This window comes from Coregonus clupeaformis, chromosome 30, assembly GCF_020615455.1.
Source record: "Coregonus clupeaformis isolate EN_2021a chromosome 30, ASM2061545v1, whole genome shotgun sequence".
NCBI lineage: Eukaryota > Metazoa > Chordata > Actinopteri > Salmoniformes > Salmonidae > Coregonus > Coregonus clupeaformis.
Window position 1 is genome coordinate 37,276,744 of NC_059221.1, and position 14,095 is coordinate 37,290,838.

Below are 14,095 nucleotides of genomic sequence, written 5' to 3' on the forward strand. Positions count from 1 at the left end.
TACGCTTAAGTTACAAAGCATTAACAAGCATTACAATGCATTATTCTAAGCATATACACTACCAGTCAAAAGTTTGGACCCACCTACTCATTCAAGGGTTTTTCTTTATTTTTTACTATTTTTTACATTGTAGAATAATAGTGAAGACATCAAAACTATGAAATAACACATATGGAATCATGTAGTAACCCAAGAAAGTGTTAAACAAATCAAATATATTTAATATTTGAGATTCTTCAAATAGCTACTCTTGGCATTCTCTCAACCAGCTTCATGAGGTAGTCACCTGGAATGCATTTCAATTAACAGGTCTTCTTATAAGTTCATTTGTGGAATTTCTTTCCTTCTTAATGCGTTTGAGCCAATCAGCTGTGTTGTGACAAGGTGTGTGTGTGTGGCATATTATGGCAAGAACAGCTCAAATAAGCAAAGAGAAATTACAGTCCATCATTACTTTAAGACATGAAGGTCAGTCAATACGGAACATTTCAAAAACTTTGAAAGTTTCTTCAAGTGCATTCGCAAAAACCGTCAAGCGCTATGATAAAACTGGCTCTCATGAGGACCGCCACAGGAATGGAAGACCCAGAGTTACCTCTGCTGCAGAGGATAAGTTCATTAGAGTTACCAGCCTCACAAATTGCAGCTCAAATACAGTGAGGGAAAAAAGTATTTGATCCCCTGCTGATTTTGTACGTTTGCCCACTGACAAAGAAATGATCAGTTTATAATTTTAATGGTAGGTTAATTTGAACAGAGAGAGACAGAATAACAACAAAAAAATCCAGAAAAACGCATGTCAAAAATGTTATAAATTGATTTGCATTTTAATGAGGGAAATAAGTATTTGACCCCCTCTCAATCAGAACGATTTCTGGCTCCCAGGTGTCTTTTATACAGGTAACGAGCTGAGATTAGGAGCACACTCTTAAAGGGAGTGCTCCTAATCTCAGCCTGTTATCTGTATAAAACACACCTGTCCACAAAAGCAATCAATCAATCAGATTCCAAACTCTCCACCATGGCCAAGACCAAAGAGCTCTCCAAGGATGTCAGGGACAAGATTGTAGACCTACTCACGGCTGGAATGGGCTACAAGACCGTCGCCAAGCAGCTTGGTGAGAAGGTGACAAGAGTTGGTGCGATTATTCGCAAATGGAAGAAACACAAAAGAACTGTCAATCTCCCTCGGCCTGGGGCTCCATGCAAGATCTCACCTCGTGGAGTTGCAATGATCATGAGAACGGTGAGGAATCAGCCCAGAACTACACAGGAGGATCTTGTCAATGATCTCAAGGCAGCTGGGACCATAGTCACCAAGAAAAAAATTGGTAACACACTACGCCGTAAAGGACTGAAATCCTGCAGCGCCCGCAAGGTCCCCCTGCTCAAGAAAGCACATATACATGCCCGTCTGAAGTTTGCCAATGAACATCTGAATGATTCAGAGGAAAACTGGGTGAAAGTGTTGTGGTCAGATGAGACCAAAATGGAGCTCTTTGGCATCAACTCAACTCGCCGTGTTTGGAGGAGGAGGAATGCTGCCTATGACCCCAAGAACACCATCCCCACCGTCAAACATGGAGGTGGAAACATTATGCTTTGGGGGTGTTTTTCTGCTAAGGGGACAGGACAACTTCACTGCATCAAAGGGACGATGGACGGGGCCATGTACCGTCAAATCTTGTGTGCGAACCTCCTTCCCTCAGCCAGGGCATTGAAACTGGGTTGTGGATGTGTATTCCAGCATGACAATGACCCAAAACACACGGCCAAGGCATCAAAGGAGTGGCTCAAGAAGAAGCACATTACGGTCCTGGAGTGGCCTAGCCAGTCTCCAGACCTTAATCCCATAGAAAATCTGTGGAGGGAGCTGAAGGTTCGAGTTGCCAAACGTCAGCCTCGAAACCTTAATGACTTGGAGAAGATCTGCAAAGAGGAGTGGGACAAAATCCCTCCTGAGATGTGTGCAAACCTGGTGGCCAACTACAAGAAACGTCTGACCTCTGTGATTGCCAACAAGGGTTTTGCCACCAAGTACTAAGTCATGTTTTGCAGAGGGGTCAAATACTTATTTCCCTCATTAAAATGCAAATCAATTTCTAACATTTTTGACATGCGTTTTTCTTGATTTTTTTGTTGTTATTCTGTCTCTCACTGTTCAAATAAACCTACCATTAAAATTATAGACTGATCATTTCTTTGTCAGTGGGCAAACATACAAAATCAGCAGGGGATCAAATACTTTTTTCCCCTCACTGGAAATGCTTCACAGAGTTCAAGTAACAGACACATCTCAACATCAACTGTTCAGAGGAGACTGTGTGAATCAGGCCTTCATGGTCAAATTGCTGCAAAGAAACCACTACTAAAAGGACACCAATAAGAAGAAGAGACCTGATTGGGCCAAGAAACATGAGCAATGGACATTAGACCAGTGGAAATGTGTCCTTTGGTCTGGAGTCCAAATTGTAGATTTTTGGTTCCAACCGCCGTGTCTTTGTGAGACGCAGTGTGGGTGAACGGATGATCTCTGCATCTCTGCATGTGTAGTTCCCACCGTAAAGCATGGAGGAGGAGGTGTTATGGTGCTTTGCTTGTGACACGGTCTGTGATTTATTTAGAATTCAAGGCAAACTTAACCAGAATGGCTACCACAGCATTCTGCAGCGATACGCCATCCCATCTGGTTTGGGATTAGTGGGACTATCATTTGTTTTCAACAGGACAATGACCCAACACACCTCAAGGCTGGATGGAGTGCTGCATCAGATGATCTGGCCTCCACAATTCCCCGACCTCAACCCAAATGAGATGGTTTGGGATGAGAGTGAAGGAAAAGCAGCCAACAAGTGCTCAGCATATGTGTGAACTCATTCAAGACTGTTGGAAAAGCATTCCAGGTGAAAGCTGGTTGAGAGAATGCCAAGAGTGTGCAAAGCTGTCATCAAGGCAAAGGGTGGCTATTTGAAGAATCTCAAATATAACATATATTTTGATTTGTTTAACACTTTTTTGGTTACTACATGATTCCAAATGTGTTATTTCATAGTTTTGATGTCTTCACTATTATTCTACAATGTAAAAAATAGTAAGAATAAAGAAAAACTCTTGAATGAGTAGGTGTGTCCAAACTTTTGACTGGTACTGTAGATCTGAAGGTTAACTTACAAGACATAGCATGAACAAAGAGATGCTTACTAGGCCAGAGGCCCAGAAAATGAGAATTGATCATTCAACCTTCCTCCATGGACTGGATACAGGATAAGAGAGAGAACAAAGGCTTTTCATTCCATTTATAACATCTGAAGACGTAACCTTTCACCCCAAAACCAACCACCATTGACCAATCAAACGATACCAGTTTACAGAGTAACCTGACCAACAAGGCCCAACCTCACAGCATGTAAAGGCTTGTGTGGGGGATGAGACTTATGTAAATGAGACAGAATTCCTGAGAGGACAAGAAAGTAATTTGAGAGTAATTTAGAGTACACCCTGTATAGATACAAGTTACAACAGAGATCATACATCCATATAGATAGCATCAGAGTTATCCTCAGTGAACACGTTTCAGATAGAATAATGATATAGTATCCATGTTTGGTATCTATCACTCATTCAATAGTCAGTCCTCTGGATACTGTAACAGAGATACATTTCGGCCCCTCAGAGGGGGAAGGGCTGACTAGGCCTTGGGCATTGACCTTTGTTCCTGGACCATTTGCCATGCAACTCCAGGTGACAGAGAACACATAAATGAGGGCCAAGCCTACATGTATTCCAAACAAAACAACTAAAAGTGTGCTTGCTCTAGTTCCTCAACGGCACAGCTAGGAGAGTTCAAAAAAGCACCTTATAGTTGAAGACTGTTCTTTGAGTCATAAAAGTGCATTGAAATTACTTAGAAACTGTGCACACTTTGGAGAGGTGTGTGGCCACTTTGAGACAGACAACAGTTAGTCCTTGTCATTTTTTACATGTTATGTTGCACCTACCCCATTCTTATAATGTTACTCAATGTATCCAGAGTATTTTCAGATTTCGTTATCAAGAAAAGCAGCGAATGGTACAGTAACTGTAAAATGCACATCCAATCAACAGTGTAATGTTTGGATTCAGTCTTGTGTCAGGTGAACTGTTGTGTCCTCAACTTTGGTCTAATCATTTTCCCATCATCTCCAAACTGTTCTCTTTCAATTGCTACCATGGTTATGCTTTTATATGTCTTCATTAAGAAACATTTACATTTAAACCTATCCATATAGGCCAATTCCCACAAGTGTAAAGGTTAAACCCATAGGGCAATTATAAATGAATAACCAGAAACAGAATGTCTTACACAAACATACTGTGACCTACTTGTTCCTGGTATAGAGAGTGAACTTACTTCCTCAACACCTTTATAAAGGGAGCAGAATAAGGAAGTTGACACAGTTTAGGCGCTTCAATATGTTTACTGTAACACTTCCAATTTAGGTAGTAATCAAACCTATCATCACAGTCCATCTATGCTGCAGGGTTAGCTGCTAAAAAAAACAGACTGCAATTTTAGCTTTGAGAACATTACCTTGCAGTGGTCAGTGTTTCATAAACATTGATTTTAAATGACATGATGTCCATTTTATGCACGTTTCACAAGAAGTCACCGTTAACATACACTTTAATGCAGTTATGATTGTTTTAATGATGCCCAAATAAAGAAATTACATAAACATGTAATTACCAATTCACTGTGAAATCTATAAAAACACAAGCTCGCTAGCTAGCTAGATAGCAGACTGTAAAATCAAGCGTAACCAATATGTTCAATGGGTTGTAGACCAGAGATGGCTTTAGGCCAGGAACTTGGCTATCCCTGTGAGTGAATGCATGATGTAACTAACAGGGGCACATGTAGTAGTAGAACATCCCCTTTATTCAGTACACATGGGGGTTTCACCTACAAACTACATATCCCACACACACAGCACTGACACACAAGAAGCACCTGGGTTTCTTGTCTCACTTGCTCTGAGTGTGGGTGTGTGTGTGTGTGTTTGTGCCTTCCCCAGCTCTCACGGGATCATCTCATGTTTTAATTAAGTAAACTGCAGCCATCAAGCCCAGCTGTGGCCTGCATCCCCGGCCTCCACACTGCATCACAGAATCTATGCTCCAGGGCCACAGAGAAGCTGAGCTCATATGGGTATGTGTGTGTGTGTGTCACAGGAGTGTTTGTTGGAGTGTGTCAGTGTGTGTATACGCAGAAACTAGGGACTGAGCGTCAGGGAGAGGGACATTCTGGGTAAAACACACTGGTGCTCCATGGAAAGTCCCTCTCAGGTGTTCCGGAAAGCTCCCCTGGAGTGTGACAGAGAACGAGAGGGTACTCCGTATCTGTCTATCCCCCCGCCCTCCTCAGGTGTTCCGGAAAGCTCCCCTGGAGTGTGACAGAGAACGAGAGGGTACTCCGTATCTGTCTATCCCCCCGCCCTCCTCAGGTGTTCCAGAAAGCTCCCCTGGAGTGTGACAGAGAACGAGAGGGTACTCCGTATCTGTCTATCCCCCCGCCCTCCTCAGGTGTTCCAGAAAGCTCCCCTGGAATGTGACAGAGAACGAGAGGGTACTCCGTATCTGTCTATCCCCCTGCCCTCCTCAGGTGTTCCGGAAAGCTCCCCTGGAGTGTGACAGAGAACGAGAGGGTACTCCGTATCTGTCTATCCCCCCGCCCTCCTCAGGTGTTCCGGAAAGCTCCCCTGGAGTGTGACAGAGAAGGAGAGGGTACTCCGTATCTGTCTATCCCCCGCCCTCCTCAGGTGTTCCGGAAAGCTCCTGGAGTGTGACAGAGAAGGAGAGGGTACTCCGTATCTGTCTATCCCCCCGCCCTCCTCAGGTGTTCCGGAAAGCTCCCCTGGAGTGTGACAGAGAAGGAGAGGGTACTCCGTATCTGTCTATCCCCCCGCCCTCCTCAGGTGTTCCGGAAAGCTCCCCTGGAGTGTGACAGAGAACGAGAGGGTACTCCGTATCTGTCTATCCCCCTGCCCTCCTCAGGTGTGGTGGTTGGAAGCCCAAGGTCTTATATGAAAACCACACCACAACAAAACTACATACAACACATAAGTACAAAAATAAAAAATGTTTGTTAAAACAGATAACAAAACCTACTACATGTATAAATTAATTAAATATATTTATTTTGTTTAAATGTGTGTGTGCATGTGAGTGTGTGAGAGTTAGGCTTTGGAGGATGTCCCTGTATCCAACATCTCTCTCTTATCCCCATGTCATTCCTCCCTCTCCTAACCAACTCCCTCCCTTCTTCCCCACCCCCACAACTACTGTACTCTGACCTCTTCTCCTGTATCACCCCTCTGAGAGGCCCCAGGTGTTTGGGTCTAAACTGTAGCTTTTAGTAGCAGCAGTCCTGCTCCTAGTTACCATCCATTATTAATGGCCTGCTGCTACTGCTGCTTGTTCTGTTTCTGGCCCTAACTTCCTTTCAGGGGCCACGCAGCCATTAAAAACACTACAATCAACATCCAGGAGAACCAGAGAGCGAGATGGAGGGAGGGAAAGAGAGAGGGAGAGAGAGAGGATCACAGAGGGAAGGAAAACTGTTTGCTCATGACCTGCAAAGCCAATTCCCATCAGTTGATGTGTTCCCCCATATGAGCATTGATTCAATTATTGATTAAGTCAGCTTGACTAGGTAAAAAGCGCAGGTGAGTCAATAGCCATTCTGATGACTGAGGGAGATCAGCTTACCCTTTGATGATTTATAAAGTCCCAATGTGTGACTTACAAGGGAGGAACTGGACATCCAATGGGTTGGAGCAGGTGCTGGATATCAAAATGTTTACCAGCAAATACACCTGCTGATCTAGGACTCAGTCTTTATAATAGCTATATAATGCTTTATACATGTATTATATGGGTCTGTCCATGGACAATTGTTTGGGGGTTGAGTAAGGTCATTTGTAGATCAGACAACGCTGTATAGCAGTATAGTATAGAGTTAATAAATCATTCCAAAAGCAGGATGCCCTACAATGAAGTGGCTGAAGCGCCATATCCAGGCTTCAATGAATATGAGCTTATTTTATTAAATAGGACATAAGCACTCTAGCTTCTGATCAAGAGACAACAGTCAGAACAGTTCAGACTACATTGTGCTTTGATGTCTGTGTGTTGAAATAGAAGTGGCCATGTTCTGACTATTGTCTCTCATATAATACATTTATAAAGCGTTATAAGCATATGAAATAATTATTTAAAGGAGTCCAGGACAGAGGGAAATATGGTGCTGTCCAAAATCCTTACCATTACTTTACCCCTAACCCAGCATTTCCCAAACTCGATCCTAACACAGCTGATTTAAATGATAAAAGATTGAGGATTATTTGATTATTTGAATCAGCTATGTAGTGCTAGGGCAAAATCCAAAACGTGCACCCCTTGGGGTCCCGAGGACCGAGTTTGGGAAACCCTGCCCTAACCATAACGCTGAACTAAGAAAATATGGATTTTGTTCTTGCTTTTACCACGTTGTCAGTTTCAGCAAGGCCATCTTTGACTAATCATGAAACCATTCATGACCTACTGTACAAAACATATGCCGTATGGTAACCCTTCTTCCCTGCCTCTGATTGGGCCCGCCTCTGCAGTTTGAATAGTATGAACCATGTGATTGGTAGGCTCACTTTACAGGGACACTTCAACTAAATAACTACTAACTTGTTCTTTATCATAGGAATTGTTACTAGAATCAGTTATGTTATTTGTGTCAGATTTAATGCAGAATGTAAAGCTGCACATTTATTAATGTCCGACCTTCTCAACAGCATGGGGCTGGAGTGCTATATGCTCAGAGTTGAAGTACAGAGGCTTGATCAACCTTCCCCAAATACAAAACTGACCTTAGATTAAAGGGTAACTTCATCCTTCTAAGCACAGTAGTACCTACTCCTTTACTGAGACACACACACCCTGGTGATAAGCTTACGCAGTCATATATCTATCTTCACTCGCTGTGGAAGTCAAACTGTTCTGATCATTCAATAACTTATCACATCACTAATTGAGTCTAATCAAGAAATAACTATATTTTCTAAACAGTAGCCTAGCATGTTGTGGCATTAACATTAATGTATTAGATTTCTGTGGCACAGTTTGCTGTGGTAGACTCTCATAGTGAGCGGGTAGAGCAGTGGATGACACCAGATCAAGGCAGCATAAGCCAGGCAATAAAGTGTCAAGAATCATCCAACACAACAAGATAAGAGAGCTATTATACAGTGTTGTGTAATAAAAACAGCTGACCTTTGGGCCACACATAGAAACTCATGACTACAGCTGGACACCTCAGCTGATACACTGGCTCTGTAGGAGTGGGAGCAGCCCAGTTACGTTACTGTACAGCTCTGTAGGAGTGGGAGCAGCCCAGTTACGTTACTGTACAGCCCTGTAGGAGTGGGAGCAGCCCAGCTACGTTACTGTACAGTCCTGTAGGAGTGGGAGCAGCCCAGCTACGTTACAGTACAGTCCTGTAGGAGTGGGAGCAGCCCAGCTACGTTACTGTACAGCCCTGTAGGAGTGGGAGCAGCCCAGCTACGTTACTGTACAGTCCTGTAGGAGTGGGAGCAGCCCAGCTACGTTACTGTACAGTCATGTAGGAGTGGGAGCAGCCCAGCTACATTACTGTACAGTCCTGTAGGAGTGGGAGCAGCCCAGCTACGTTACTGTACAGCCCTGTAGGAGTGGGAGCAGCCCAGTTACATTACTGTACAGTCCTGTAGGAGTGGGAGCAGCCCAGCTACGTTACTGTACAGTCCTGTAGGAGTGGGAGCAGCCCAGCTACGTTACTGTACAGCCCTGTAGGAGTGGGAGCCGCCCAGTTACGTTACTGTACAGCTCTGTAGGAGTGGGAGCAGCCCAGCTATGTTACTGTACAGTCCTGTAGGAGTGGGAGCAGCCCAGCTACGTTACTGTACAGTCCTGTAGGAGTGGGAGCAGCCCAGCTACGTTACTGTACAGTCCTGTAGGAGTGGGAACAGCCCAGCTACGTTACTGTACAGTCCTGTAGGAGTGGGAGCAGCCCAGCTACGTTACTGTACAGTCCTGTAGGAGTGGGAGCAGCCCAGTTACGTTACTGTACAGCCCTGTAGGAGTGGGAGCAGCCCAGTTACGTTACTGTACAGCCCTGTAGGAGTGGGAGCAGCCCAGTTACGTTACTGTACAGTCCTGTAGGAGTGGGAGCAGCCCAGTTACGTTACTGTACAGTCCTGTAGGAGTGGGAGCAGCCCAGCTACGTTACTGTACAGCCCTGTAGGAGTGGGAGCAGCCCAGTTACGTTACTGTACAGTCCTGTAGGAGTGGGAGCAGCCCAGCTACTGTACAATGGAGAGAACCTTGGGAGAAGTCGGAACCACATAACCTAGACTACAGTAAACTGCAGGACAGGTTTGGGAAAATAAGCTAAATCAATCTAGCCTGGGTACCAGTCTGTTTAGCTATCATTCCACTCCTTGCCACTCCTGTTTTATTGTCAAAGACAGGAGTGGCAAGGACTGGAATGAAAGCTAAACAGACTGGTACACAGAAAAAAAAAAAAAATCCTCTATAACAAAGTATTCCATGCCATTCAACCATGCAGGTTGCATTCTGAACCTTATGTTTCCAACATTAGTGAGGATAATCAATGACCCATAATAAAAGTAGGTTGATCCAATATTCTACTTTGCTCGTCTGCAAAAGACCAGGAACCCTAAAGCCGTTCTGATTATCCTCAGAGGCAGAAAATCAATAATGACCTCGACATCATCATCATAACGCAGGTGCATTGCTAGCATCCAGTAGCGTCCCGGAATCATGAGCCATAAAATTGTCTGGAGACTTCCAAGAAGTCAGAGAGGCGCGCGGCTTCCGGAGCCTGTGTAACACTCCCATTAATGGCCAGCGCGAGCTGTCATACATACATGCTCTTCAACACACAGACATGAGGATCTCAATATAATCACATAAAGGGTGATTTCAGTGTATTACAGATCATTGGGGACTGACTTACCGATTCCAGGCGCTGAATAGATGAAGTACAATGCTGTGGTGGACAGTGAGAAGAGGAACATAAGCCCAAGGAATGACCTTCTCCGAAATCGCAAATGTGTCGGCATTATATAGGCGCAAAAACACGTAGACACGTTTTTTCTTTACAGTAGAGATAGGTTAATAGTAGGCCTCAAATCTCCCGAGCGTGTCCAGATGTAAGCGCAATGCGCGAATAATCGGTCTTATCTGTCGACTGGAGCAGGGGATCTGCAGGAAAGATGAGTGGCTAAACGAGTAGGAAGTCTCCAACGACTAGACAGACAGAATCGAAAGGTAGACAGCTAAAGACAGGTTTGATTCAGTCTAGAATGAGTCCCAGTGTGGAACAGCTAACCGCGACAATGCAGTCAAAACTGTCGGTGTTGTATTCAGTGGAAGGACATCATTAGACTACAGTCAGACGCTGGTGAACTCGGCCGCTCCGGCGGTGGTAGCCTACTAGGAACGGAAAGCTACTAGCGTCTACCTTCCGCAAAAATTAGCCATGCCTTTATGAGGGGGCGGCTCATTCCCCATAGGGAGTGTGTGCAAACTCTTTCACTACGTCACTGAAACTGATAGATTTTATGCAATAGTGACAAAAGTACTCAATTGTTGTACTTGAGTAAAAGTAAAGATACCTTCATAGAAAATTACTAAAGTAAGTAGAAGTCACCCAGTAAAATACTTGTTGATTAAAAGTCTCAAATTAGCTGGTTTAAATGTACAGTGGTGGAAAAAGTACTAAAAAGTCAAGTAAATTCTATACATCAAAGCAAATCAGATGTTTTTTATTTATTTATGGACAGACACTCAGACATAATTTTCAGTGGCATGTATTCATGGATGCCAATGAAAACATGGCTTCCCCCAAAAAATAACCGAAAAACATATACAAAATAATGTATCTTTCCTCTCTCTGTGTTTCATACATTTCCTTCAATTTGCAAGAGGCTGAATGTATCGCACCAGAGAAAACATCAAAGTGAACGAAACAGCGCCCCTTTGTCTGTGTATGTGTAGCCCCCTCAATGCTGTCTGGTCAAAAAGAGTATTACATTGTTGCCGCCATAGCACTGAACGCAGTGGAAGCCAGCGAGCATTTGGCCTCCCTTGATATTTAAAAAAATAAATAATAATAGCCAATCAGCATTGAGCTAAACTGATTGAGCTCAGCTGTGAATGGTCCTGGCTCACCATAAAACAGTGTCAAGGAGAGCCAGTTTGGATTTGGCTTCACACCAATCACATCATATTAAATAGCCACCACTAGTCAGCTATCTGCTCCCCCCTCCCCCCTGCTACTCCCCCTATGGACATTCCCTCCAGGCTTTACTCTGCCTCCACCCCAATGGACATTAATTTATTCATCACTGCTACAGTTGTTATGATGTATTTAGTGCTATTTCTATTTCTATTGTGTTATTACCATTTTCATTATTTTATTTCACTTAGTCCTGCATGTTGGAGCTCGGAGCCTAAGAATTTCTCTGTACCCTGCAATCAAATCAAATCAAATCAAATTGTATTGGTCACATGCGCCGAATACAACAGGTGCAGACATTACAGTGAAATGCTTACTTACAGCCCTTAACCAACAGTGCATTTATTTTTAACAAAAAAGTAAAATAAAACAACAACAAAAAAGTGTTGAGAAAAAAAGAGCAGAAGTAAAATAAAATAACAGTAGGGAGGCTATATATACAGGGGGTACCGGTGCAGAGTCAATGTGCGGGGCACCGGCTAGTTGAGATAGTTGAAGTAATATGTACATGTGGGTAGAGTTAAAGTGACTATGCATAAATAATTAACAGAGTAGCAGCAGCGTAAAAAGGATGGGGTGGGGGGCAGTGCAAATAGTCCGGGTAGCCATGATTAGCTGTTCAGGAGTCTTATGGCTTGGGGGTAGAAGCTGTTGAGAAGTCTTTTGGACCTAGACTTGGCACTCCGGTACCGCTTGCCGTGCGGTAGCAGGGAGAACAGTCTATGACTAGGGTGGCTGGAGTCTTTGACAATTTTGAGGGCCTTCCTCTGACACCGCCTGGTATAGAGGTCCTGGATGGCAGGAAGCTTGGCCCCAGTGATGTACTGGGCCGTACGCACTACCCTCTGTAGTGTCTTGCGGTCGGAGGCCAAGCAGTTGCCATACCAGGCGGTGATGCAACCAGTCAGGATGCTCTCGATGGTGCAGCTGTAGAATTTTTTGAGGATCTGAGGACCCATATCAAATCTTTTCAGTCTCCTGAGGGGGAATAGGCTTTGTCGTGCCCTCTTCACGACTGTCTTGGTGTGTTTGGACCATGATAGTTCGTTGGTGATGTGGACACCAAGGAACTTGAAGCTCTCAACCTCTTCCACTACAGCCCCGTCGATGAGAATGGGGGCGTGCTCAGTCCTCTTTTTTTTCCTGTAGTCCACAATCATCTCCTTTGTCTTGGTCACGTTGAGGGAGAGGTTGTTGTCCTGGCACCACACGGCCAGGTCTCTGACCTCCTCCCCTATAGGCTGTCTCATCGTTGTCGGTGATCAGGCCTACCACTGTTGTGTCGTCGGCAAACTTAATGATGGTGTTGGAGTCGTGCCTGGCCATGCAGTCATGGGTGAACAGAGAGTACAGGAGGGGGACTGAGCACGCACCCTGAGGGGGCCCCGTGTTGAGGATCAGTGTGGCAGATGTGTTGTTACCTACCCTTACCACCTGGGGGCGGCCCGTCAGGAAGTCCAGGATCCAGCTGCAGAGGGAGGTGTTTAGTCCCAGGATCCTTAGCTAAGTGATGAGCTTAGAGGGCACTATGGTGTTGAATGCTGCGCTGTAGTCAATGAATAGCATTCTCACGTAGGTGTTCCTCTTGTCCAGGTGGGAAAGGGCAGTGTGGAGTGCAATAGAGATGGTCAGATTTGCCAAATGGAGGGCGAGGGAGAGCTTTGTATGCGTCTCTGTGTGTGGAGTAAAGGTGGTCTAGAGTTTGTTTTCCTCTGGTTGCACATTTAACATGCTGGTAGAAGTTAGGTAGAACGGATTTAAGTTTCCCTGCATTAAAGTCCCCGGCCACTAGGAGCGCTGCATCTGGATGAGCGTTTTCCTGTTGATTTATGGCCTTGTACAACCTGTACATGTGACTATTAAACACTCTGAATCTCCGAATCTGAATCTCTGAATTAGAAACCAAACATAATTGACAGAAAACTTGAATTGTTGCATCTCGTTGTCCTCCAGTGGCTAACTAGTAAAATCGTCCCTTTCCTAAATTAGTCATGGATGGAGATAGGGATTTGGACTTGTGGTTTTACTTAATTCTCAGTACTGGCCAATGATTATAACAGCAATCCAACCATAAATTCATACATTGTGCTCCTTGCCTGAGAGGATGAAAGTTCAACATGTAGCTAGATGTAGTAGGCTAATGTTAACTAGCTGGCTTATAGTTGGCCATGAAAGGAAGTTAGGCTAGCGAGCAAGTATTTTAGCCAGGTAGCCTAGGACAACAAAAACTAAAAGTGTGTACTGTATAACAGTGTCATAGACCGTTTAGGCAACATGAAAGAGGAGGATGGCATTGGCATTTCTCTACAAGCAGGGTGAGTGAACATCATATTTAGCTTATATTGATTGGACTAAATCGTTTTAGGTATATTTTAGTTGTAACTGTATTAGACTAAGCATAGGTGATTCAATTATGTTGAAATGGTGCTGGAATAGTGGAGGCAGCACCTGTTTTCGTTGCGACTTGCGGTAACTCTCTGTGATTCTAAGTCAATAGTTGTTTAGTAGTCCGAAAATGTCGGAAACATTAACTTGCTTGACTATGCTGTAGGTCATGTAACTGTTTGTTACACATGCAATATGTTTTATGGACTTCACCGGACAGAGGTTGCTCTCCGTTTTTTTTGATGAAACAAATGTGTGGTTGAATTTATTCTGCCATTGTGTCTTCTTATTGTCTCGGCCTTAGGCCTATATATCACGGTGTCAAGGCATATGAACTAACAGGTTATATAGCAAACAATGCAATTATCTGGGTGATCTGAA

The 14,095-nt window shown here is 44.1% G+C and overlaps 1 protein-coding gene across 1 annotated transcript in view; it reads right to left on the reverse strand.

The window, feature by feature from the left end:
- The window catches only part of LOC121545315 (beta-1,4-galactosyltransferase 5-like), a 52,176-nt gene extending 41,644 nt beyond the window's left edge, over positions 1-10,532 (reverse strand). Inside the window, exon 1 of the mRNA XM_041855728.1 lies at positions 10,046-10,532. Within this exon, the coding sequence (XP_041711662.1) occupies positions 10,046-10,151 (106 nt within the window). The 5' untranslated portion in view covers positions 10,152-10,532. The remainder of the gene's footprint in view (positions 1-10,045) is intronic.
- Positions 10,533-14,095: the final 3,563 nt, after the last annotated feature.